This window comes from Lithobates pipiens, unplaced genomic scaffold (assembly GCF_037356315.1).
Source record: "Lithobates pipiens isolate NorthernLeopardFrog02 unplaced genomic scaffold, aLitPip1_a1.2 Scaffold_3, whole genome shotgun sequence".
Taxonomy (NCBI): Eukaryota; Metazoa; Chordata; class Amphibia; order Anura; family Ranidae; genus Lithobates; species Lithobates pipiens.
The window spans coordinates 276,038,325-276,066,102 of NW_027507790.1; the positions used below are offsets into that span (position 1 = coordinate 276,038,325).

The window sequence follows — 27,778 nt, forward strand, 5'->3', positions numbered from 1 at the left end:
GGGAGACCTCGCAGTCTGTAAGACCACTTTATGAGAGCTATGTAAACTGCCCGGATCTCCAAGATATTTATGGGCAGTAGTTTCTCGGTCGCAGACCATTTCCCCTGTGAGCACGTCTCCTCCCACACTGCTCCCCAGCCTGTCAGGCTGGCATCTGTTGTGATAATCTTCCATGGAAGAGGAAGAAAAGTTTTGCCCTTCAGCAAATTCTTGGTTTGCAACCACCAGACGAGACTCTTGCGTGTCCCTGGGGATAGACGCATAGGAAGATCCAAGGATTGGGGCTTCCTGTTCCAAGCCACAAGGATGCATCTTTGCAGAGGCCTTGAGTGGAACTGGGCGAATGGGACAGCCTCGAAGGAGGGGACCATTTTCCCTAACAGTCTCATGTACAACCGAATGGGGGAAGATCTTCTGCCCAGAATTAGGCGCACCAGATCCCCAATGGCCAAGGCCTTTAGCCTTGGAAGAAACACCTTGCCCTGAGCGGTGTCGATGATCATGCCCAGGTATTCCAACCTGGTGGCCGGCTGTAGGGACGACTTTTCTAGGTTTATGATCCAACCTAGGCGTTCTAGGTGTTCTAGCGTTCTGGTGATGCTGTGATTCAGGAACGCTGCTGTTTTCTCCATGAGAAGCAAGTCGTCTAGATAAGCCATGACGGCTATGCCCTGAGCTCTTAGGTTTGCTAAGAGAGGGTCCAGAATCTTTGTGAAGATTCGAGGGGCCGTAGCAAGCCCGAATGGCAAGGCCACAAATTGAAAATGGCGCCGCTCTACCGCGAACCTAGGAAATTTCTGGTGTGCGGGAAAAATTGGCACATGGAGATATGCATCTTTGATATCTATTGATGCCATGAATTCTCCCCCTTGCAGGGAGGAGACCACAGTGCGGATTGACTGCATTCAGGAGGACCGGATGCGTAAAAACCCGTTCAGATCCTTCAGATCCAGGATAGGTCTGACACTTCCATTTGGCTTTGGAACGGTGAAGAGATTTGAGTAAAACCCTGAATCCTGTTCTTTTGGGTTCACTTCTACTATCACCCCCTGGGATAGTAAGTGATCTAAGGCCAGAAATAGCGGTTTTCGCTTTACTGGATCCCTGGGGATCCTTGACCTTAGGAAACGAGAAGGTGGAATCTCCTGAAACTCTAGCCTGTAGCCCAGAGATACCGAAGAGATCACCCATTTGTCCTGGATCTCTTCCCGCCAGGCTCCTGCAAACTGCAGGAGCCTTCCCCCCACTCTGCCGAGCGGGGGCGCCCCTTTACAAGGACGTTTTTGGGCTCTGCTTGGCAGGCTTTCGCCCCCAAGTCTTTTTCTGCCACTGGGCTCGGCCTTGAGCCTTTCTAGTAGAGGAGGACTGAGAAGGCCGTCGCCACTGCTTAGAGCTTGATGCTTCGGGAGAGAGAGCACGCCTGAATGAAGGACGCTTGCTCCTTTTGACTGGAAGGAGAGTAGATTTACCCCCTAGCCTTCCCCCTCTTCAAAACCCTCCAATGTAGCCCTAAGGGAGTCCTCAGTGACATAAACCGGGGCTGAGACATTAGGAGAGGCTGCAAAACCTGACAGGGGCACTGACTCATCTTGAGAGGCTGGCTCCAGTCTTGCAGGGGGGGATGGTAACTTACAGGCACTTTTAGAACCCCTGGACCTAGGCGGTGATTTACCAGTGCCTTTGCTACCTCCCCCTGAGACCCTCTTACGAGGAGACAAAGTCATAAGCTACAAAGCAGAGGTACTAGTACAAGTGCAATCACTGTTGTGCTTAAAGTCTCACAATAAATATATATGCTTAAACTGCACAACCTGATGCTGAGTAGGTGTCTAAGGTTTGCCTGGATCCAATCCCCACGGATGCTTACTGCCCACAGCTCCTGTGTCTCCAATTACAGCCCCCTGACGCTCTGGGCTTTTTAAAACTGCCGCCTGGCGCCTGCGCAGTACAGCACCGTGCACACTGACGTGCTCGGCTCACAACCACACTCCCCCCTCCTCCATTAGGCCGGGAACATGCCTGAGGACCGCGGGATTCAGGGGGGGAGGAGAACCCCAACGGAGCTGCGTGGGACCCCCAAACTACGTGGGACCCCTGTTACCTTGATGTGGCAGGGACTGTAATGGAGACGTGAGTCAGCTGGAGAACCAGGCTTCACTGAGCGTGTGTACTGAAAGGCATGTAAGTATGCATCAGGCTGCTCTTACTCCCTCTAGTGGTGGAAACCAGGTAAGACATACAACTACTCACAATGAAGAAATCGATTCATATAATTAAATATATATAGGATTATCTTCCCTTACCTGTCCTCGCCGCAGGAATTGCTGAACCAGAAAAATTCCAGCCTTCACCCATCACGGCGGGTATTGTTAGCCAACCTTCAGGTTTATCTGGGGCTCTTTCTCGGAAGAACCTCCTACCTGGGCCATGTAGAAAGCTCTGCCAGAAACTTTTGTGCGCTCTGTATAAACAGTACAGCAAGTCTGGTTTTCCCAGAGCCCAGTCTTCCAATGGAGAGGACTTACAGGCAAAACCTTGCTTCTTCGGCTGACGAGGCCCGGGTACCATACCATCTTGGGAGTCAAAATATCGGCCCGAGGTATGGATCCGGTTTGTTGTAGCCCTTAGGCCCTCGCAGGGACCTGCATAGAGCTAATGTTTTACGTGACCAACCACCATAGACACTGGCGAAAAAACTGAGGTGCCTCCCAGATGGGAGGGGTTATATAGGGGAGGAATTCTCCTTAATTAGGGTCAACCAGTGTCCAATCACCAGAGGTGCCTATATAACCCACTATGTAATGAAGCTCCTGTGTCCCGTGATGTATGATCAAGAAACATTTTTTTTTTTGCTAGAAAATTATTTAGAACCCTAAACATTATATATTGTTTTTTTGGAACACCCTAGAGAATAAAATGGCGGTCGTTGCAATACTTTTTTTTCACACCGTATTTGTGCGGCGGTCTTAGAAGCGCACTTTTTTTTTGAAAAAAAGCACTTTTTTAATAAAAAAATAAGACAACAAAAAAAGAGCCCATTTTTTTTTTTTTTTTTTTGTTTCAATGTTTTTATTGATTATTATTGATAAAACAAATATTGCATGTTACATACACATAGTAAAACATAAATCTGAATATCATTGTAATTATGAAATACTGAATTTGAAAATAAAGCAACAATATGAATTGATATTTGGCATAAGATAGACATGCATAGATCAATAAAAAAAAAAAAAAAAAAAAAAACACACTTGTAAATATCTATCATATAGATGAAATTACTCCAAGCTGGATAAAATTGATTTAAACAACACATGCGTATATATGGAGTCATATTAGTCGCATACCTACATCTCATAAGAAACCAAAAAAAAGGTGTAACAAACTAGAGTAACAATGAATCTGTAAATTCCATATTATCTCACGCACCCCTAATGGGATCAAACTGTGCGCAAAAATAATTTGAGTCTTAACATCAGACTATATATAAGGTAGTGGTCTGTATGGCTTTAATCTGAGCTACAACCAACATGGTTGTCTACCTTATAAGGGATTAGTATCCAGAATTGAGTACAAGCTGCTATATAAAAGCAGTGAAATGTAATTTATTCTATTATATTATGTTGGGGTCCCCAGGTCAAGCTAAACAGGGACAGATATTAGGGTGTTATATGTAGTCGAGCACTTAAAATGTGACCAAAATGACCACGTTTTATAAAATTTAGTATGAGTATCTTTCGCTTGAGAGATCAAGCCCTCCATTTCAGCTATTTTCTCTATTCTGCGGAGCCATTCAGAAATAGTGGGGGGAGGGGAAGAACGCCAATGAACGGGGACGCAAAGCTTTGCTGCATTTATAAGATGTAATGTGAGGGATCTTTTATAAGTCGATTGCGGAATAGATGTATGATGCAGGAGGTATTGAGCTGGCGTGTAGTCTGGGGAATAGGTTGTGATTTTAGTGATGAGCTTATGGACTTCCTTCCAATTTGGTTGGATTAAAGGACAATCCCACCATATGTGGAGAAGAGAACCGTGCGCTAGATTACATCTCCAACATGTGGGAGAGATAGTAGAATGGAATTTGTGAATTCGGTCAGGCGTTCTATACCATCTAGAGTATAATTTGTATCCATTTTCTTGAGCGGAAACATTTAGGGAGCCTGAATGTATGTGTGTATATATGTTTTGCCAGTCCTCATGTGTTAAATCCAAGGACAGTTCTTTAACCCATTTCTTAAATGTGGTGTCATTTGAGAAAGAAGCATCTGGGAACATTAAAGAATAGGTAAATGAAATGAGGTGTCTTTGAGGGTCTGTTTTGGAGCATACGTTTTCAAACGGCGTATGGTCTCTATACCACAGAGATTGGGAGTTAGAGCTTTGCAAAAAATGTCTTATTTGAAGGTATTTAAAGAAAGGAATCTTCATTCCAGGGAAACGAGCTAAAATTTCTTGAAAAGATAATATCTGACCATTGTGATAGAAGGATTTAGCTCTCATGGGTTCCACTGCAGATATGTCAGCATCGGATTTAGGCAAAATACCAGGAGGGAAGTCCGGATTCTGGTCAATTGGGGTTAGTGGGCCCGGAACTGAGGCAATGTGTAGCTTCTTGCGAACTGAATGGAAGATTTGTAACGTGGGAGCTATTAGAGGATGTGATCTGACCTCATGTGTTAATTTTTGTGGATTGATCCATGGTAAATAAGACATTGGTAAATGGAGGACAGCTTCTTCCATACCTATCCAGGCCTTTGTCTTGTGATGTAAATGCCAATCTAATATTCTAGTCAGATGACAAGCCCAGTAATACTTTTGAATATCTGGAAGACCTATTCCCCCCTTCAATTTTGGGGACACTAGCTTACCCCATTTGACCCGTGATGGTTTCTCTGCCCAGATAAATTTTAAACATAATCTTTTGTATGTGGAGAAGAAAGCTGGCGGTAGTTTTATAGGAATTGTTTGGAGTAAATATAAGAGTCTAGGGAGTACATTCATTTTTATAATTGCTGCCCTACCAAACCAGGAAAAATTGCCTTTGTTCCAGTCTTGAAGGTTCTTCTGTATGGTTTTTAAAATGGGGGCGAAATTCTTATTGTAAAGATCAGGTAGTTTTGATGGTAATTGTATCCCTAGGTAGGTTATGGCTGATGCATCCCAGCCAAACGGGAAATTGGACTGACATTGCGATACAATGGAATCTGACAGAGAAATGTTGAGTGCTTTTGATTTGGATAAATTTATTTGGAGGTTGGAGATTTTTTTGAAAAGGTCAAAATCCTTCAATAAGTTCGGAATTGTTATGATGGGATCAGTAAGAAAAAGAAGAATATCATCTGCGTAAGCCGCTAATTTGTAATGAGTATTTGCTATTTCAACTCCTTTAATATCTCTGTTGGCTCTAATTTTGCTTAGAATAGGTTCCATGGTTAGTATAAATATAAGGGGGGATAAGGGACAACCCTGTCTAGTTCCATTCGACACGGAGAAAGCATCCGAAAGAAGACCATTAACTCTGATTTTTGCTGTTGGGGATGAATATAAGGTTAAGATATAGTTCATCATGCGTTCCTTGAAACCTATTTTGCGTAAGACTTCCGTCATATAGTCCCAGGCCACTCTGTCGAACGCTTTCTCCGCATCGAGGGAAAGGAAAAACGCAGGGGTGTTGGAAGATGTCAGCCAATGATGAATATTGAGTGCCTTCAAGGTATTGTCCCTAGCTTCTCTGCCTGGGACAAATCCCACTTGGTCCAGAGAAATCAAAGAGGACAGTAGAGGAAGTATACGATTAGCTAAAATTTTTGCATAAAGTTTCACATCAACATTTATTAAAGAAATGGGCCTGTAGTTAGAAACTATAGATGCATCTTTATTTGGTTTTGGTATCATAACTATATGGGCTTCTAAAAGATCTTTATTTTTATCTGAGGGGGTATCTAGGGAATTAAAGGTCTCTAAGAACCTTGGTATGAGAACTTCAGTGAATGTTTTATAGTAACTAACTGGAAGGCCATCTGGGCCAGGGCTTTTGTTTGGCTTCATAATTTTGAGGGCTTCCAGCGTTTCTTCCCTGGTAAGAGGTTTATCTAAATCATCTGCCTCCTCTTCAGTGATAGGGTGTGGACCATATTGTGTAAGGAAATCTTGTATTAATCTTATCCTGTCCTTGTTTGAGCCTGTCTGCGAATAGGATTGTATGTTGTAAAGTTTAGAAAAAAATTGTTTAAATTGATTTGCAATTCCACTGGATGATTCTATTTTATTCCCTTTGGGGTCCGTTATGTAATGAATGGTAGTATTTGCTTTTTTAGATTGCAGGGCTTTAGCTAGAAATTTGCTGGATTTATTCCCAAACTCATAGAAGGTTTTTTGTGATAGGGCATATTTGCGACGTATGGATTTCCCTAGTTCTTCTAGAAGTTCTTCCCTAGTTTTTAATAACTCTTGAAAAGTTTGATCAGCCAATGATTGTTTATGCTGTCTTTCCAGGGAATGAATTTTATCCGATAATTTGGATATCAGAGCTTGTCTAGCTTTTTGACATTGAGCGTTTATAGAAATTAGTTCTCCCCATATGACACACTTATGTGCCGCCCAAAGGGTAACCGGGGTAATTTCGGAGGAATCATTCTCCTGAAAATACTGCAACAAGCGATCATTTATACGCTTTACATTTACTGGATCCGTTAAAATAGAGCTATTCATTCGCCAGATTGATTGTCTAGTGTTGGATGTAAAAAATGTGATTGTGACAGAAATAGGGTGATGATCTGAAATTACCATTGGGTCAATTTTAGCTTGATGAAGTAGATCCAAATCTGGTTGTGATAAGAAGAAGTAGTCTATTCTTGTGTATCTACGATGCGGAGGGGAATAGAAAGTGAAATCTTTACAGTTTGGGTTCAATGTGCGCCAAGTATCGTGTAACTCCAGGTTAGATAGCTGTGTTTTTATTGCCCGAAGAGCCCTGTGTGTGATAGAGGAGGCACTTGAGGACGTATCAAGTGAGGGGTTCAAGGCCAAATTGAAATCACCCCCGACAATGAGCATGCCTGCGTGAAATGTACTAAGGTTTTGTAAGGCATCGCGGAAATAAGGAACGTGTTGTTTGTTAGGGGCGTACAAATTGGCCAAAGTAACGAGTTTGTTATGCAATTTGCCTTTTAAAAAAATATATCTTGCATTAGTATCAATCAAAGTATCTTGGATCTGCAATGGGCATTTTTTAGATATCAGAATAGATACTCCCTTTGATTTGGAGTCTGGATTAGTGGCATGAAATACTGTTGGATACTCTGGGTTGAAAAGTTTGGGGATACTATCTGATCTAAAATGTGTTTCTTGGAGGTATACAATGTCCGCTTTAGCTTTTCTTAGTAACATAAACAACTGAGATCTTTTTTCTGGAGTGTTAAGACCCCTTATGTTTAAAGAATATAGCTTGACCTGGGGAGGAGGGCCGTGCCTTCCTGCAAGAGACATTGTATGTTTTGATTAGTAGCTTTCTTTTTGGATTAACTTTGGCAATAGGGGAAAGGGGGAAGGGGAATAGACCAGGTTATGTGATAAGGCTAAGATGGTGTAATGTGGGGAAAGGTCTGAAGCAATAACCGAGCAGGTTATGGGATCTACCCAAGACCTGTGTAAAATCGGAGAAGTACAGAGCAAGGCCAGAGAAAGCCTACATAACACAGGCCAACTCTGGTCCAAGCTACTGTGTGGGGGTTGGATAAAACCTCACAGAGAACAGGAGAATGAGTGACATGGTAATCCGCTGTTATCAATGCCAAATGCCTATAAAGGTGTAAATATGAGAAACTAAGGAAAATTTGTGTTGATATCGGTCATGTATTTGGCATGGGTGTGGAAGTACTAAATATCTAATTATGATAATAAACCCAAGCAACTACAAGAGTGACGCAAATCAGGACATGGTGTATGCGAGTAGAGACTTGTTTTGTGGAATCTGCAAATAAAAATACTGAGATGTTCTCACATAAAAATAAATAAATAAATTGTAAATTTATAAAGCATAGCAGTATCACGCCTATATAAACGTATACTTCTTTGGAAAGAACTAGAAACCCCAGCTCTGAATCCTATAGAACAACTAACAGGAAATATTAGTGGGTGTATGGAATAGACAGTGTAAAATTAGAAATATTTGCCACACCAGAATGTCCTTACCAATATACCATTAATAAGGTGTCTTTGGTGTACTTTAACCTTAATATTAAAGATTATCTTAACCTAAGAAGACAAGTACGGAACAGGAAAAAAAAGAAAAATAAATAAATAAAATAAATAAATAAAAAAATAAAATTACAAAATAAAATAAAAAATAAAATAAAAATAATGTAATAAAATAATTCTAGTGCAGTCGGAGTATTTTGGGCTTTCTTGAACCAAACTAGTATCTCCCAACTACTTGTGTAGTGTTTAATTTTATTGGTACTATACCTATGTATAAACCCATACACGTTCCTTAGTATATCCACAACGGTGGAAGAAATATAACAATCTCTCACAGCCACATTCCAGTGGGCGTGAGGATAGGTGGGGATAGTTTAGGGTAGAATCCTGGGATGGACTTATCAAGTGCTGGAAGTAAAATAGCCATACCTAACCACTAACTAGGACAACAGCACAAGTAATAATGCAAAACTAACAATTATACAATGCGAGTCTCACTTAATGTCTTGACCGTAATGTAATTCAATAAAGTTTTCTAGTATTTCATCCATAAGAACGAGACATAACCATTATGATGATTCCACTAAAGTGGTATACTATAACACTAATACTGAAATTAAAATTAAAATTAAAGGCCAATTTTACCTATGATGGCTTAAAAAAATGCAAAAATAAATAAATAAATAAATAAATAAAAAAAATGCAAAAAAAAAAAAAAAAATATTAATAATGCTTCCGATTTTTCCTTGGGCCTTGTTGGACCACCTTTATGCCTTACATCTCATTTAAACATAGCCTAGCTTGACTGTTTCTAGGTATCATACAGAGGATGATACTAGTTCATTGGTCTCCTCAGAGCAGGATAACCGAAAACAAATCCTAATAACCGTAGTCCTACGGGTGTGATGAGGGGGGAGGGGAGTTCTGCATTGGAAAACCTTATATAGGACTAATTACCTGCTGGAAATTGAACGAAACAGACTGAGCAGTAACTAATATCAAAGCACTATAAATGAGGATGAGGATGTTTAAAAACTGTGCAATAGTACTTTCCTATGTACTCTTCTAGTGGGAACATGAGATTTGAATTGTGTAAGAGAATTTATCATATCCAATCTATAACAGTAACTTAACCCCAGAATTTATATGATGTTGACAGTCTCTAATCAGTTTAACCAAAGCAGATGAGTAAAGTCGGTGTAAAGAGGCTAGAAAAGGCATCTTGTACTATGCAATAAACCCATTGAACTAGGAGATTATAAACAACCATGGATTAAACCAGTATACTCTCCAGGCTTGATTGTTAGCGTTGGTAAACACGGTTGCGCTGTGACCCGTGGTCCCTTCTGGCCCTTCTAGGTCGCGGTGATTCAGGTGAGCTTGTACCGATGTGCTGTCTTCTTGTAGACATTGAAGACCTGTCGTCTGATGGAGATCTGCGACGACGGTGTCGGGTCTCCTGTGCCTCCATAGGCTCTTCATGTTGTTGTTCTTTTTTAGTCGCAGATTGTCGGAATTCAGCGTACCAATTTGGGACTTCTGCTAGAGGAATGCCCATGGTGTTGCAAAAGGATGGTAGGTCCTCGGGCACTCTCAGCAGAGCCGTGCGACCTTGAAATGTAGCTGAGAGCCCAAAGGGGAATTTCCACCTGTACGGAATATTTTTGGCACGCAGTGTGTCTAATAGGGGTTTTAGGTCTCTTCGGTTCTTCAGAGTAATGCCAGAAAGGTCTTGGTATATATGAATCTCCGCACCCTCAAACATAATGTGAATCCTGTTTCTCGCTTTGTGAAGAATGTCTTCTTTAAGTTTATAATCAACCAAACAGCACACCACATCCCTGGGGGGATCATTCTCTCTGCCTTTAGGTTTGAGGGCCCTGTGAATTCTTTCCATTGCTATGTTTGTGTGCACTGGTCTGTCTAGCAGGTCATTGAATATAGTAGTAATGGCAGACAGTAAATGATCAGAATCCACAGCCTCTGGTAAACCTCTGACACGCAGATTATGTCTTCTTCCTCTGTTATCCAAATCTTCTGTGTGTCTTTGTATGTCTCTAAGCTGTAGTGTGTGAGCATCTATTTTATGGGACATTCTGCGCAGAATTGTATGATGCTGGGCAGCTGTGTTTTCTACCACAAGAACCCTGTCAGCAATGGCACAGATGTCTAGACGCAGGTTTGCAATGGCAGCTGACAGTGTATCCTTTATATCTGCTGCTACTGTTCTGAGGTCTAAAAGACTTGGGTGTGTAGCAGCTAGGGCAGAAGCAGAGGCCACTGAAATATCTGAGTCAGCGGGGTGATAATCTGGCTGCATTCCAGGTATTCTCTGCTGAGGTAACTGGGAGTTCTGTGAGGAAATTTGGCGGGAAGCTGCCATGTTAGAGCCCTGTGTCCAGAAAGGGTCAGGAAAATTGCTGTTTGTGCCGCTTTGATTACTTCTTGGTGAGCGGGAACGAGAGGTGGAGGATGTCCGCGATGCTGTCCCCATGTCAGCTGGACCGGGTAAGCAAAGAAAAGTCTCTCAGCAGCAAAGTGGCAGTTATCACAGCGGGAGCTAACCTGTTATGTGTCCATCTTCCTGTGAGGTCCGGCCACGCCCCCCATTTTTTTTTATATTGTGAAAGATAATGTTACTCTAAATTGAAATCCAACATGTCACGCTTTAAAGTTGCGCCCACTCGTGGAATGGCGACAAACTTTTACCCCTAAAAATCTCCATAGCCGATGCTTAAGGTTGCATGTTTTAAGTTACAGAGGAGGTCTAGGGCTAGAATTATTGCTCTCGCACTGCCAATCCCAGTGATATCTCACATGTGTAGTTTGAACACTGTTTTCATATGCGTAAGCGTTCGATTCTGCATGCATGCTCACCAGGATGTGGCACGTTTAAAAAAAAAAAAAAGTCATTTATTTTAACTTTTATTTTTTATTTTTACACTGTTTAAAAAAAAAAATCACTTTTATTCCTATTACAAGGAATCTAAACATCCCTTGTAATAGAAACAAGCATGACAGGACCTCTTAAATAGGAAATCTTGGGTCAAAAAATCCTCAGATCTCATATTTAGACTAAAATGCAATAAAAAGAATTGTAATTTAAAAAAACTATTTAAATAAAATGGCTCAATGTATACAGTTAATCTGAGTAACGTGCAACGTGTAATTTGTTATGTACATTGTACTTGTTGAAAACCTTAATAAAAATGATTATGCTAAAAAATAAAATGGCTCTTTAAGAGCTGTGGGTGGAAGTGAGGTTTTGACGTTGATTCCACCCAGCAATTGTATGGAGACAGGTGGGGGCCATCTTCCTCTCATTCGGCTCCATACCTGATAGGAGACAGGATGCATTCGCCTCCGTTGCTGCCGACTGCTCCGGTAAGTGGCGAAGGGCACCGGATCATGGCGGGAGGGGGGCTTCTCCCACCACCGATAAAAGTGATCTTGCGGCGAATCCGCCGCAGAGACTACTTTTATCTTGTAGCGGACCGCCCGCTGAAGATGTGGATACTGGGGTTATGGCAGCTAGCTGCTGCCATAACAACGGCATCCTCCTTCAACCAGCAGCCATAAAACTGTGGCGGGTGGTCCGTAAGTGGTTAAGATATGGAGATAGATAGATAGATAGATAGATAGATAGATAGATAGATAGATAGATAGATAGATAGATAGATAGATAGATAGATAGATAGATAGATAGATAGATAGATAGATAGGATAGGCTTCTCTAAAGAGGAGGGTTTTCAGGGATCATCTAAAAGCTAATAGAATAGGAGATAATCAGACAGACTGGGGTAAGGAGTTCCATAGGATTGGAAAGGCTCTGGAAAAGTCTTATGCCCTGTACACACAATCGGAATTATGGTCGAAAAAAGGTCTGATGTTTTTCCCAATGGAATTTCCGATGGAATTCCACTCAAGCTGTCTTGCCTACACACAGTCAAACAAAATTCCGACCGCCAAGAACGCGGTTACATACACCATGTACAACGGGACTATAAAAGGGAAGTTCAATAGCCAGTGCACCACCCTTTGGGCTCCTTCTGCTAATCTCATGTTTATCTTGTGTTAGTAGAAGTTTGGTGAGAGACGATTCACGCTTTTCAGCTTTCGTGCTTTTCAGATCATTGCTACTCTTCAGTTTGTGCTTGTGGGTTTGTATCCGTTTTTCAGTGCGTGTAGTCAGTTCGCATTTGTTTGTCAGTGCGTGCTATTTATAGTAGTACCGTACTTGAGTCTCAGTGTGTTCCTGTCTGCTCATTTCTGATTTTCAGCTCATTCTTTCAGGCCTTGCTGTTTTTCAGTGCTTTCTGTTTAGTTCATTCTGACCAGCCGTCCATTTTGAAGACATGTTGCTGGTACGTGCTCATCATAGAGTTCATGCTGTGTGGGGGCTTGGTGTTGGGCTTCTAGCTTTGACACAAGTCCAGTCCATGAACAGGGCGAGGAAGAGTTCATGGACCAAGAATTGATTACTCCAGAATGACCAATTCTCACACATGTCTTTGCTTCGTGAGAACCGGGAGAATAATCCTGATGATTTCAGGAATTATCTCAGGATGACGGATCCCATTTTTCACCGTCTGTTGGCTTTGCTGACCCCTTATGATACCTGCATGCGGAAAGCCATAACTCCGGAACAGAGGCTAGTCACCACGTTGGCAACTGGGAGAAGCCTGCAGGACCTCAAGTTCTCAACAGACATCCCCCCCCAGGCTCTGGGGATCATTATTCCAGAGACCTGTTCTGCCATCATTCAGGTCCTGCAGAAGGACTATATGAAGGTAAGTTTTCTCCTTTAACATCACATTCTATGTATTTAATGTTTGCTAATGTATTGTATATATTGTCAGCTCAATTGTAGTGCTTACCCTAAACACACCCTAAAATGTGTACAAATGTTATTGTTGTCCTTAAATTCATGCAGAGTGCCAGAGGCTTTTTTTTTTTGGTGCCCAAAATCATTTGGAACCCTTCCGCCCAACCGCTAAGTCTGTTGATACCAATCCTCTATCTGCTGACCTTGCCAAACCCATACACACTATACCTACTACCTCTTTTGTGGTCATATTTATGGATGAATTCACCAAAGCATGTAGTGCAAGGGCCTGCCTGAATACTTTCAAATAGTACTGTTTACATTTTTTTCTCCTATTATCTTGATAGGTAATTGCAGAATCTAAAAATGAGCTTCCATTTTTTTTTTTTTTTTTTTTTTTTATTATGCCATTTCGTACCTGTCCAGTGGGCTGCCAATAGTGTAATTAAGGAGTGGCTGGCCAAAGTAACACACATTACTTTGTTACTCCATTATATAGTGGAGAGGGTTACCTGCCCAAAACCTACCTTGACCCCCCCTAAAATATTTCCAAGGGGCCATTAGAGGGGGATCTGATAAGTGGGACTTATATTTTAGCCTTGAAATACTCTTTACAATAAATGTTTTACTGATGCTGGCCATGAATGTTTGGCTCTAATCTGCTTGCAATGTTTATGTGCAAAATTACTAATTTGATTTTTATCATTTGACTCCACAGTTTCCTTCAATGCCACAGGAATGGCAGACTGTGGCTTCCCAATTTGCCCAGTGGTGGGATTTTCCTAACTGCAGAGGGGCAATCGATGGGAAGCACGTCAACATCGTCCCACAACCCCATGTGGGGTCATACTATTTTAGCTATAAGCGGTTTAATAGTATCGTGTTGATGGCAGTGGTGTCGGTGACATACGAGTTTCTGTATGTGGATGTGGGGAGGAATGGTGGATGTTGGATGGAGGAGTATTTGCCCGGATCGAGCTCTACCAACATCTCGAGAGTGGTGGCTTTGGATTTCCACCTCCAGAGGAGAATGTCGAAGGACTGCCATTGGTCTTCATCACAGATGAGGCATTCAGTCTGGGTAACCATGCCATGAGGCCATTTCCCCAGAGGACCCTCACCCCGGAGAAGAGGGTTTTTTTTTTTTGCAAAATTTTATTTTTATTGGGTTATAAAAGAAAAAACAAATGCAAAAATTGGAATATAATACACAATGTACTGATATAAACATAATGGTTACAGAGAGTATTTATGGGAACAGTAAGAACAGATGAACAATGTCCATAATACACAGCACAGGGATGATCTGCACATTTCGTCAAAGTTATATAAAGTAAGCAACTCACAGGTAGATAATAAGATTCAAAACCAAAGGGAATTTACAATAATAAAGAGATAAAGAGTTTTGTGGAGGGTATATGGTAGATAACAAAGGCATCAAGAAAGCACCAACTAGCATACATAGATATTGGAGGGAGAAGAAGGGAGAACGGTCAAACTTAATGCAATGTTAAGACATTTTCTGATGTGACCACTGGCTTATGAGTCCCATATTCTGATCGATCCCAAACTTTATCAAATTGGCATATAGAATAATGTAAAGAGGCCATTAGATATTCCATCCTCCGGATCTCAGCTACCAAGTGAAGAAGTCTGAGCCACGGAGGAGGTGTGTTAGACAACCAGCACAATGGAATAAGCCTTTTGGCTGCTAGCAAAATATAGAAGATCAGCCAGTTGACTTTTTTGGTTAAGCCTGAAACAGGAAGCCCAGTAAATAATTTAAGGGATCTAGCAGGAAGTGACACATCTACCACCTTCTGTATTAGTTGCCTCACATCATTCCAAAAGGGTCGGATCAGAGAACACTCCCAAAGAATATGAAACAAAGAACCCATTTCAGTTCCACAATGCCAGCAGTGTGGCAAGACTGAGGAATCATATTTGTGAAGGATATCAAGGGTTTTGTACCAGAACATGAGAATCTTTATGGATGTTTCCCTTCAGGTTACACATTTGGAGGACTTAATATTAGAAGACCCAATCCTACCCCATACCTGGACCGTAATAGGTCTATCAAATAGATGAGTCTATTTTCTCATGTAGTAGTGTGTGGTCTCAGTAAGAGGGGTCGACTCATGGAGGATACGGTGGATAGAAGATATTGAATGCAAATGGTGAGGACCCTGGGCGCATAAATATTCAAAGACGGTAGGTTTATCAAGGGTCAGGGAAGAAGATTTGGAGTGAAAGAAATGTCTAATCTGTAGATAAAAATGAAAAAGGTAGGGGGTATATCATATTTCTCACATAGCGTATCAAAAGCATACATTTTCCACGTGGTGGGATGGACCAAGTTCAAAGTTGAAATAACGGGGCATTAAGCCATAGGAATACCCTGTCCAGAGACATACTGTCTGGTATGATTGGGTTAAACAACACGTTCACAAGGGGAGGGCAAGGTGAGGCAAGGGGGTAGCTTTTGAGACACTTACGACAAACAGTCAAAGTAAAGGTCATTGGAGCAGTATATTGGCATTTTAAAATGGGATCCAGGGATGTAAGGATACCCCAAACTAAGGAACAAGGGTGGACTGGGTATAATACTCCCTTTTCAATGGCAGTCCATTGGTTAGGTGCGTGTAAAGAGGTCCATGAAACTATAGACCTCAAATGTGAGGCGTAATAATATTAAATAATGTCCGGGGCACCCAAACCCCCCCTGGATCTTGGTGCAAATACCACTGAGCTCACTATACGGTGAGCCCTGCCACCCCATATGAATTTCTGAAAGCTCCTCTGGAGTGTTTTTTTTGAAAGACCGGCATGGCAACTGGCAGTGTTTCAAAGTGGTAGAGTAGTCTAGGTAAAATAGAAAATTTTAGGACATTAATCCTACCTAACAGGGACAGGGGATATTTTGTCCAGGTCGACAGGGATTTGTTTATGTCTAAAACTAGAGGAGGAAAATTTGTGGGATATAGGGAGGAGTAGGAGGGGGATAGAAGGGCACCCAAATATTTGAGGGAGGTATTGCACCATTTATAAGGGTATGCATCCTTAAGCTGAGATAATAGGGATTCCGGGTTGTGTATGGGGAGGACTTCAGTTTTGGAAGTATTAACCTTATAACCAGAAATGGCACCAAACGAGGACAGTAATTTGTGCAGTGAGGGAAGAGATATCAATGGGTTAGTAATAGTAAGCAGAATATCATCTGCAAAAAGCGACAGTTTGTATTCCCCATGTCGTATCACCACCCCACGAATATCCGGATGAGTGCGAATGGTCTCGGCTAGGGGTTCTAGACATAAAATAAAAAGCAATGGCGATAAGGGACACCCCTGCCGAGTTCCATTTGTCATGGGAAAGCCAGGCAACAACCAACATCTGCACTTGGGCTGTAACTGTCAAATAAAGGGCTTCTAAAGCTTTTAGAAAAGTGCCATTAAAACCGTATATTTTTAAGGGGGCAAATATATAAAGGTCTGTCAAAGGCCTTTTGTGCATCTAAGCTTAGAATCAATCTCGAGCGGCTAGACCTGTCCAGGAGATCTATCAGATCTATTATACGTCGGGTGTTGTCTCCAGCATGCCTGATCTCTATGAATTAGTTTAGGGATGAGCCCAGACAGTCTGGAAGCAAGAATCTTGGTAAATATTTTATAATCTGAATTTAAAAGGGCTATGGGTCTGTAGTTGTCTGAAATAGAGGGGTCCTTACCAGGCTTTGGAATAACTGAATAACTGAAATGTAGGAATGGGAAAAATGTGGGTGTGGGAGTGAGCCCTCCAGCAGGGAGCCATACAAGGTCAACATGTGTGGAGACAAAATGTCAAAGAAGGTATTGTAGTAAAAATATGGCAGACCATCAGGGCCAGGTGATTTATGTAAGGGAAGATCCTTAATTATAGTCAGGAGTTCCTCAGCTGTTATAGCCCTATTCAAGTTAGCCAAATCCGCTGGAGATAGTTTTGGAAGCTTTATGTTGAAGAAAAAGGTTTCAAATTCAATCACATGAGAGGGAATGAGTGGGGCTGAAATAAAAAAATGGTCAAGACGTGTGTACATTTTATGAGCTGGAGAATAAAACGTGAACTGTTTAGCAGAAGGATGTCTGATGCTCCATGAGTCGAAAAGTTGATGAGATCTAGCACATTTACGGAAAGCATTGGCTTGGGACGTGATCTTTTTAGAAGGTATAGTAGTAAAAAATGTTTGTCTATCTCTAATACATCAATCATGTTCTTAAGTTTTTGTTCAAACTCCAGAGTTTTTTGTTTTATCAAATCTAAATCCCGACTACACCACATTATGTCCTGGATTAGCCTTTGGGCACTGTCACTGGTGATATGATGAGATTGTTCTTCCACAACCTGTACATCACCTAAAAATAAAAATACACACCATGTATTATAAAGATGCAGGCATACATCTCTTACCTGAATCTGTGGTGTCAGACACTCACCTGTTGTGGTGACAATCTCAACCAGCTCTCCTTCCTCCACCTCCTCATTGTGACCTCTGTTCCCCTTCTTATTGAAGTGGGGGGGGGGTCCCTGGTGTGCTGAGACATCCCAAGTATTTGCTCCCCTAGAATCAAACAAAATGTATACTTAGCATATAGATATTTGAAGCAACAAATATGAATGTGAAACATCACTTGGAAGTGGGGTACAATTGTCCGAAGACATGATTTATTCCCTTACTAAAGCTGGAATACTTACCTTTTTTGGACAAGTTTCACACCTGGAGACACCCCAAGGATCCACTGGAGTACCTGTGTGAGACACCCTAAAAAGTTTGTTCTTGTGTCCCACATGAGTCCAGATTAGGGATGAGCTTCGAGTTCAAGTCAAACTCATGTTTGACTCGAACATTGCCTGTTCGGCGAACAGTGAACAATTTGCGGTGTTCGCGGCAAATTCAAAAAGATGCGGAACACCCTGTACAAGTCTATGGGAGAAATCTAAAGTGAGAATTTTAAAGGCTAAAATGCAAGTTACTGTCCTAAAAAGTGTTTGGGGACCTGGGTCCTGCCCCAGGGGAAATGTAAAAATGCAAAAAAAGTTTTAAAAACGGACGTTTTTTTGGGAGCAGTGATTTTAATAATGATTAAAGTGAAACAATAAAAGTGTAATATTCCTTTAAATTTCCTACCTGGGGGTGTGTATAGTATGCCTGTGAAGGGGCGCATGTTTCCTGTGCTTAGAACTGTCCCTGCACAAAGTGTAATTTCTGCAGGAAAAAAAGTCATTTAAAATCACTCGCGGCTATAATGAATTGTCGGCTCACGTAATACAGAGAACACTCATTGAAAATCATTGATAAAAAAATTTGGGTTCCCCAAATTCAATTACCAGGCCCTTCAGGTCTGGTATGGATATTAAGGAGAACCCCTAAAAATCCATACCAGACCCTTTATCCGAGCACGCAACCTGGAAGGCCGCAGGAAAAGAGGGGGAGCGAGAGAGCACCCCCCTCCTGAACCGTACTGGGCCACATGCCCTCAACATTGGGAGGAGCTTTGGAGTCCCCCCAGAGGACCATGTCCCCATGTTGATGAGGACAAGGGCCTCATCCCCACAACCCTGGAATGTGGTTGTGGGGGTCTGCAGGCAGAAACCTGCATTACCTCAGAGGGGGAGGGGTCACCCATACATCATTGGGGAAGCCCGGTTTCCCCCACTAGCATCAGAGGGTGCGGGGTCAGGTGACGGGTGGCCCCGCCCTCCTCATATAAGAAACGTCAGGCTGCCGGGACCCCGCATTGTCTCCGCCAGTGGAGACAGAGGAAGGATGGATGGACTGCACTGCGCTGGATGGAGAGATCACCCATCACTGGATCAGATCAGCCATCGCTGGACCCTGGACTGGAATCTTTTTTTATTTTTTTTATTTTTAAAAAAGAACTTTTTTAAAAGTGTGTTTGTCTTATTTAACTATTTTTTACACTTTAATTGTGAAATGGTAGGGGTACTTTTGTACCCCCTTATCATTTCAAATGGGTGGGCCGGGACCTGAGGGTCCCCTTATTAAAGGGGGCTTGCAGATTCTGATAAACCCCCCGTCCGCCGACCCCCACAACCACCGGCCAGGGTTGTGGGGATGAGGCCCTTGTCCTCATCAACATGGGGACATGGTGCTTCAGGGGGACCCCAAAGCATCCTCCCAATGTAGAGGGCATGTGGCCTGGTACGGTTCAGGAGGGGGGGCTCTCTCTCGCCCCCCACTTCTTTTCCTGCGGCCTGCCAGGTTGCGTGCTCGGATAAAGGGTCTGGTATGCACGTCGGTTTTCTGGGAACACTGCTCATCACCGACACTGGTAAACAGCCATTGACCAGCTGTTTACCCATGTGATCGGCTGTGATCATTTCACAGCCAATCACTAAAATGTAAACAAACCACAGTAACGAAATGTTACTGGGTTCTCCTCCTCACACCCTGATCGTGTGTGAGGAGGAGATTGCGGTAACATCTTGTTACCGCTTACAGTGTACACCAATCACACTGATTGCCCCCCCCCCCAATAAACAGGACCTGTCACCACCCCTCATAGTACATGTCACTCACAGTCCATCAGAGTACCTGTCATAGTCAATCAGAGTACTTGAGTACCTGTCACAGTCCATCAGAGTACCCGAGTACCTGTCACAGGCCATCAGAGTACCCGAGTACCTGTCACAGCCCATCAGAGTACCCGAGTACCTGTCAAGGCCCATCAGACTACCCGAGTACCTGTCACGGCCTATCAGAGTCCCTGAGTCCCTGTCACGGTCCATCAGAGTACCTGAGTACCTGTCACGCGGTCCATCAGAGTACCCAAGTATCTGTCACGGCCTATCAGAGTACCCGAGTACCTGTTATGGCCCATCAGAGTACCCAAGTACCTGTCACGGCCCATCAGAGAGCCCGAGTACCTGTCACGGTTCATTCGAGTACCCGAGTACCTGTCACGGCCCATCAGAGTACCCGAGTACCTGTCAGGGCCCATCAGAGTACCTGAGTACCTGTCACAGCCCATCAAAGTACCCGAGTACCTGTCATAGCCCATCAGAGTACCCGAGTACCTGTCACAGCCCATCTGAGTACCCGAGTACCTGTCACAGTTCATCTGAGTACCTGAGTACCTGTCCCAGTCCATCTGAGTACCCGAGTACCTGTTACAGTTCATCTGAGTACCTGAGTACCTGTCACAGTTCATCTGAGTACCTGAGTACATATCACCGCCCTTCAGAGTACCCAAATACCAGTCACCAGGCCATCAGAGAACCTGTCACCAGGCCATCAGAGAACCCGAGTACCTGTCACCAGGCCATCAGAGTACTCAAGTACCTGTCAACAGGCCATCAAAGTACCAGAGTACCTATCTGCAGCTCATCAGAGTACCCGAGTACCTATTTGCAGCCCATGCCTCATAGAATATACGTTGGGGTGTTTGCTTTCCAAAAGGGGGTCATTTTGTAGGTAATTCCATTGTCCTGGTGCTCCAGGACTTTCAAAAATGTGATAAGTAGGAATGAAATGAGATGTGTCATTTATGCTCCTAGAACGCCTGAAGGTACTACTTCAATGTTCGGCCTCTCTATGTGATCAGGCTGTGTAAAAGTCCTACACATGTGGTATCGCCATACTTGGGAGGAGTAGCAGAATGTGTTTTGGGTTGTAATTTTTTTTCTATACACATGCTATGTGTTATAAATATCTTATAAATTGACAACTTTGTGTAAAAATAAAATAAAAAATGCGTTTTAATTTTTTTCCACATATTTCAAAAACTTCTGAAAAAAAATGAACTGTTCAAAAGACAGTTACCATTATGCCTCATAGATTATAGGTTGGGGTGTTTTCTTTCCAAAATGGGGTAATTTTATGGGAAATTCCATTGTCCTGGTACTCCAGGGCCTTTAAAAGTGTAATAGGTGGTTGTGAAATGAGATGCGTCATTTTTGCTCGTAGAATGTCTGAAGGTACTACTTCAATGTTGGTGCTCTGTATGTGGCCAGGCTGTGTAAAAGTCTCACACATGTGGTATCGCCATAATCAGGAAGAGTAGCAGAATGTATTTTGGGGTGTAATTTGTTGTATGCATATGCTGTGTGTGAGAAATAACCTGATGATATGACAATTTTGTAAAAAAAAAATAATAATAAAAAAATCTTAATTTTTCAAAGAATTGTGGGAAACAATGACAACTTAAAAAAAAAAAAAACTCACCATGCTACTTACTTAATACCTTGGAATGTCTACTTTGTAAAAAGGGGTCATTTGGGGGGTATTTGTACTTTCCTGACTTGTTAGTGTCTCAAGAAATGAGGTACACCTGATGTACTGAAGGCCTGATCAGATGTGATCAATTTTCAGTGATTGGCACCATAGATTGTAGACTCTATAACTTTCACAAAGACCAAATAATATATACTAATGTGGGTTATTTTTACCAAAGATATGTAGCAGTATAAATTTTGGCCAAACTTTATAAAGAGAAAAAATACTAATTAGCAAAAATTTATGACAGAAACAAAGAAAAAGGATTTTTTTTCACAAAATTTACGTTTTATTTTATTTATAGCACAAAAAATAAAAAACCCACTAGTGATTAAATACCACTAAAAGAAAGCTTTATTTGCGTGGAAAAAAGGACGCAAGTTTCATATGGGTACAGTGTTGCATGACTGAGTAATTGTCATTCAAACTGTGAGAGCGCTGAAAGCTGAAAATTGGTCTGGTCAGGAAGGGGGTGTAAGTGCACTGTATTGAGGTGGTTAAAGGAATATTACACTTTTATTGTTTCACTTTAATCATTATTAAAATCAGTGCTCTCGAAAAAACTCAAGTTTTTAAAACTTTTTTTTGTATTGATACATGTCCCCTGGGGCAGGACCCAGGTCACCAAACACTTTTTAGGACAATAACTTGCATATTAGCCTTTAAAATCAGCACTTTAGATTTTGCACGTTCGAGTCCCATAGACTTTAATAGGGTTCTAAAGTTCACGCAAAGTTTAGGTCTGTTTGCAGGTTCTGGTGCAAACCGAACCGGGGGGTGTTCGGCTCATCCTTAGTCAAGATGTGTAAACAGCTGCTGAGTATCCTCTCCTTGCATTACACTGAATATATTTTGCTATTCCTTCTAGGTTCAAACACATCTAGATAACAATGTCCTAAACTTCTTTGAAAATAAAAATTTGCATGACCAAATGTATTTAATCCTGTATCTGGGAAAAAACATTGTATTTATTTGGAAAATGAACAATGTTTACTATGACTGATTACTGTGCCCATGAACACGAAAGTAGCCATTTTAAAATGTCCAACAGTAAAGAAAAGCACATGACGCAGCATGCAAGTAATAATTAATAATAGGAACACACGACAAATACTTCCTTTTTCAATGAACTTTCTTGATCCTTCTGTATTGATCCTGCTCCCTGAGGTCTGACCATTGTTTCCTCAGCTGATCCTTGGATTGTCGTACCCAAAATTCCTGTGCAGACTCTTCACAACTTTAGTCATGATCTTGGCCTTTCTCATATTTGGGTTTGGGTACGGTCCATAATTCCCAACATAGTTGTTCCTGCTCAAGATGTCGACCATCTTCAACATCTCAGCAAAGGACATATTGGATGCCTTAAATATCCTCCTGGATTGTGACATTTCTGGCTCCGGGCTTTCCTCCTCCTCCTTACTGCTATTATGCACCTGCTGTGTCTCCTCCATGTTCCTCTCCCACTGCAACTAAAAAGACGAGGCGGGGAATATGCTAGAAAGAACGTCAGGGGAGGGCGACGTGGGTGGATTTTCACGCATGCGCAGTGTATATAAAGCTAACATGTGTGTATCCTAACTACGTTCTGTGTAGGAAGGAGAAACGGAAGAGACAAACGTTATAATAAAGATAAGATTTTAACTAGGGACATGAGCGGCCTATACTGAATCTAGATTGAGGCCTATATTGGGATAAGATTAGCCTGAGATGATTGTTTTTGTCTTTTGTTTGGTCTTGCAGAGAAAATGTATCCATTTAAAGCTAAAGAAATCTTGGGAAAATTCCTTGATAAATACAAAGATATGAGAAATTTATGGGAGGTGAAAAACCCGTTATATCACAATAAGGCATCGCTGGGAAAACTGCTTGAATTTGTAAAAGACTCGGGCCCCCAATGCAGATATGAGGTTTCTGTAAGTAAGAAAGTAAAATTGGTAGCTTGAGAAGCACCGATAGGAAGGAGTATCAGAAGGTTCAGTAGTCCCTGAGGTCAGGAGCAGCAGCACAGGATATCTATGTACCCAGTCTGTGGAACTACAGCAGGATGCATTTTCTGGATGACCAGATTGAAGCCAGGGAATCGCTTTCGACTTTTCTGGCAACCCTTCCCTCCACCCTTCCATCCAGCCTTCCCTCCACCCTTCTATCCAGCCTTCCCTCAGCCCCAGCTGAGGTTCCCTCCCACCCTCCTCCTCCTCCTGCCACAAGTCCACCTCCAGAGCCACAGCCTCCAGGGAACACTGCAGGGAAGGCTGCAGGGAAGGTTGCATGGAAGAGTCGAAAGTGAATTTCTGGCTTCAGTCTGGTCTGACAGAACACGCAGATTGTTGTAGGACAACATTCTGGATACATATATGTCATCTGCTGCTGTTACTGTTCTCTGGGAGTCCTGGACCAGATTGACCTCCCTTCTATATGGACTTCTCAAGCTACCAAGTTTTTTAGCCACAAAGTTTATGTCTGCCTTAGTAACCAAAGGCTTCGCTAATTCCAGCAGTTTCTCCAGTGATGCCTTCCACTTTATTTTGTTATTATGATGGAAAATAAATTGTGATTTTTGTTTCAGAAAATACGTGCCTATGTGTTTTTCTTCAAATAGCAAATAGCAAATTTTGTTGGTGAGTAGGCAGGTACATTTCATAAATACAATGTCAAAGTTAGCAAGGGACACCAACACCAAACAACCTCCTTGAGATTTACAAATACAAGATAATAATTAGACATGTGCAGAGTAAAATATTTCGTTTTGGAATTTCGTTTTCGTCCGAAAACTTAATTTATTTAGTTACTCCCGAAATTCGTTTTTATTTATTTCGTTTTTCGTTCAAAAATTGCATTCGTCCGAAAATCCACATGAATTACGGTCAAATCTGTCTTGGAAGGCTTATGGTGTCTGTCGAATGTATAAAGAAGATTCGACGGAGCTAACTATATAGCATACTTTAGAACCCTATTAAAGTCTATGGGACTCCAACGTTCAAAATCTAAAGTGCTAATTTTAAAAGGCTAATTTGCAAGTTACTGTCCTAAAAAGTGTTTGGGGACCCGGGTCCTGCCCCAGGGGACATGTATCAATGCAAAAAAAAGTTTTAAAAACGGCCGTTTTTTCGGGAGCAGTTATTTTAATAATGATTAAAGTGAAACAATAAAAGTGTAATATTCCTTTAAATTTCGTAGGGGGGGGGGGTTGTCTATAGTATGCCTGTGAGGGGGCGCATGTTTCTGGTGCTTAGAACTGTCCCTGCACAAAGTGTCATTTATGTATATTTTGTACCCCCTTACCATTTCAAACAGGGGGGGGTGGGATCTGGGGGTCCCCTTGTTAAAGGGGGCTTCCAGATTCTGATAAGCCCCCCGCCCGCAGACCTCCACAACCACCGGCCAGGGTTGTGGGGATGAGGCCTTTGTCCTCATCAACATGGGGACAAGGTGCTTTGAGGGGTCACAGACCCCCAAAGCATCCTCCCAATGTTGAGGGCATGTGGCCTGGTACGGTTCAGGAGGGAGGGGGGCCGCTCTCTCGTCCCCCCCTCTTTTCCTGCGGCCTGCCAGGTTGCGTGCTCGGATAAAGGGTCTGATATGGATTTTTAGGGGGAACCCCACGTCAATTTTTTTTTTAATTTGACGCGGGGTTCCCCTTAATATCCATACCAGACCTGAAGGGTCTGGTTATGGATATTTAGGGGGAACCCCACGTCAAATTTTTTCTTAAATTTGAGGCAGGGTTCCCCTTAATATCCATACTAGACCTGAAGGGCCTGGTAATTGAATTTGGGGGACCCCCACGCTTTTTTATTTATTTATTTATTTATTTTTTTATCAATGACTTTCAATGAGTGTTCTCTGTATTACGGAGCCGACAATTCATAATAGCTGCGAGTGATTTTAAAGGACTTTTTTTCCTGCATAAATGACACTTTGTGCAGGGACAGTTCTAAGCACGGGAAACATGCGCCCCTTCACAGGCATACTATAGACAACCCCCCCCCTACGAAATTTAAAGGAATATTACACTTTTATTGTTTCACTTTAATCATTATTAAAATCACTGCTCCCGAAAAAACGGCCGTTTTTAAAACTTTTTTTTGCATTGATCCATGTCCCCTGGGGCAGGACCCGGGTCCCCAAACACTTTTTAGGACAGTAACTTGCAGAATCTTTTCTCTCTGTCAAATATTTTTTCTCTGTCGAATATTTTCTCTATATAATCTTGGACTAATAGAGGTAAGGTTAGGCACATTCGACCACAGGTTCTATAGACAGATTGTTATTGTCAGAGTCATGTCGAATCTCCTATTCTATATCGAACTGTTGTAACAATGAAAACGAAAATAAAGCATTTATTTATGTCGGATCTTTAGTTTTTCGGATTTTGTGCTTTCGTTATCGTTTGTCAAAACGAAAACGTAAATAGCTGAAATTCGGACGGAAATGCATTCGGACGAAAACGAATGCACATGTCTAATAATAATGGTGTTGTGGAAATGTGACATACGTGACATTACGAACGCTTGTGTTTTACCAGTTCGAGCGGTTCCGTCCCTTACTTGATTCTGAGCATGCGTTATTTTTTGCATGTCAGAATTGAATACACATGATCGGAATTGCAGCAGGGTGCCCCCCTTCCCCAAAGCACCCACCCCCCCATGTTGAGGGCATGCGCCTGGTACTGCTTAGGAGGAGGCGCTCGCTCATCCCCACCCCCTTTCTTGACCAGCCAGGCTGCGTGCTCGGATAAGGCTTTGCTATGGACTTTAGGGGACCCCCACGCCATTTTTTCGATGTAGGGGTTCCCTTTTAAATCCATACCAGGCGACAGGGCCCACAAGGTGTAAATTTTGCCGATGAAAGCTGCGAGATTGGCTTCCCTTTCTAGTCCCATCATACCTGAAGTCACGTTCAAAATCAGTGGATTTTGGTCAGTGTGTGGGCAAGTCTGAAAGTCCATCAGAACTCAGCGGGAAGTACGTCAGACCTAGTCATACACTTTAACTACAGTAATAATTTCTGTCCAGTTAATAACTTACTAGCAAATACAAAACATACTGGAAATGTTGGATATCTCTCCTTCTGGACATGGGACGCACTCATAGCAACATTTATGCATTGTAGAGCCAAACTTTTTTCTGCTTCCAGGTAAACAGGGATCTGAGCATCGAGATACCGGAATCTGAAATCAGATCATATTATTATTATTATTATTATTATATAAATATCGATCATATCCCACGAGGTTATACAAACTGGATGTTACAAATAGGAATGAGGTTCTGGTGTGCCTCTACAATGGGCTTAAGGTGAATTTTGCAGGTTTGACATCCATTCAAGGTGCAATATTTTGGGGGTTTTCATTCACTTTGGGTGTTTATTCATCTCAGTTGTATGGTGGCCTCTGTTTTAGGTTAAATTGCTCTTTTATTTCAAGGCTATGCTTTACAAATGGAGGGTTTTGGTTTCAGGGTTGGTGTTTTTATTTTTTAATTAATCTAGCTGTTTTTGGTATTTTTTAGATTATGTTGATTGGGCTTTACATTTTTTTAAAGATTGATAAAATAAAGATTTACATTTAACTGGTTCCCGACCAGCGCACGCCGATGTATGTCGGCAGAATGGCACGGGCAGGCATATTGGCATTCAGGTAAGTCCAATCTCTAATGCCGCCCTGCCATGCTGCTCGGGACCCCCGTGAGTCCGGTTGCGGGTTTCGTGGACTCAATCGCCACAGGCATACCCGCGATCGTCTCACGGGACGGCTGAATGGAGAAGTGCCGTTGTAAACAGCATTTCTCCATTCTGCCTACCAACTAGTGACGCTGAGCTCTGCTCCATGTGATTGGAGCAGAGATCGGTGTTCACTAAATGAAATCCCAACCCCCCACAGTTAGTAACACAGCCCTAGGAACACTTAACCCCTACACTGCCACCCACTGGTTAACCCCTTCACTGCCAGTGTCATTTACACAGGAATCACTGCATTTATATAGCAGTGATTGCTGTATAACTGACAATGGTCCCAGAAATGTGTCAAAAATGTCTGATGTGTCTGCCATAATGTCGCAGTCACAATAAAAATCGCTGATCGCTGCCATTACTAGTAAAAAAAAATTATTAAAAATTATTAATAAAAATGCAATAAAACTATCCCTATTTTGTAAACGTTATAACTTTTGTGCAAACCAAACAATAATCTCTTATTGCGATTTTTTTTAACAAAAATATGTAGAAAAATACATATCGGCCTAAACTGAGGGAAATTTTTTTTTTTTATATATATTTTTGGGGGATATTTATTATAACAAAAAGTAAAAAATAATGTGTTTTTTTCAAAATTGTTGCTCTATTTTTGTTTATAGCGCAAAAAATAAAAACCGCAGGGGGTGATCAAATATCACCAAAAGAAAGCTCTATTTGTGGGAAAAAAAGGGCGTCAAATTTGTTTGGGAGCCACGTTGCACAACCGCGCAATTGTCAGTTAAAGCAAC

General features: G+C 42.0%; 1 protein-coding gene across 1 annotated transcript in view; it reads right to left on the reverse strand.

The window, feature by feature from the left end:
• LOC143941277 (vomeronasal type-2 receptor 116-like) overlaps positions 1 to 27,778 on the reverse strand; it is a 96,494-nt gene that overhangs the window by 16,429 nt on the left and 52,287 nt on the right. The window contains exon 4 of the mRNA XM_077463314.1: positions 26,343 to 26,466. Within this exon, the coding sequence (XP_077319440.1) occupies positions 26,343 to 26,466 (124 nt within the window). The remainder of the gene's footprint in view (positions 1 to 26,342; positions 26,467 to 27,778) is intronic.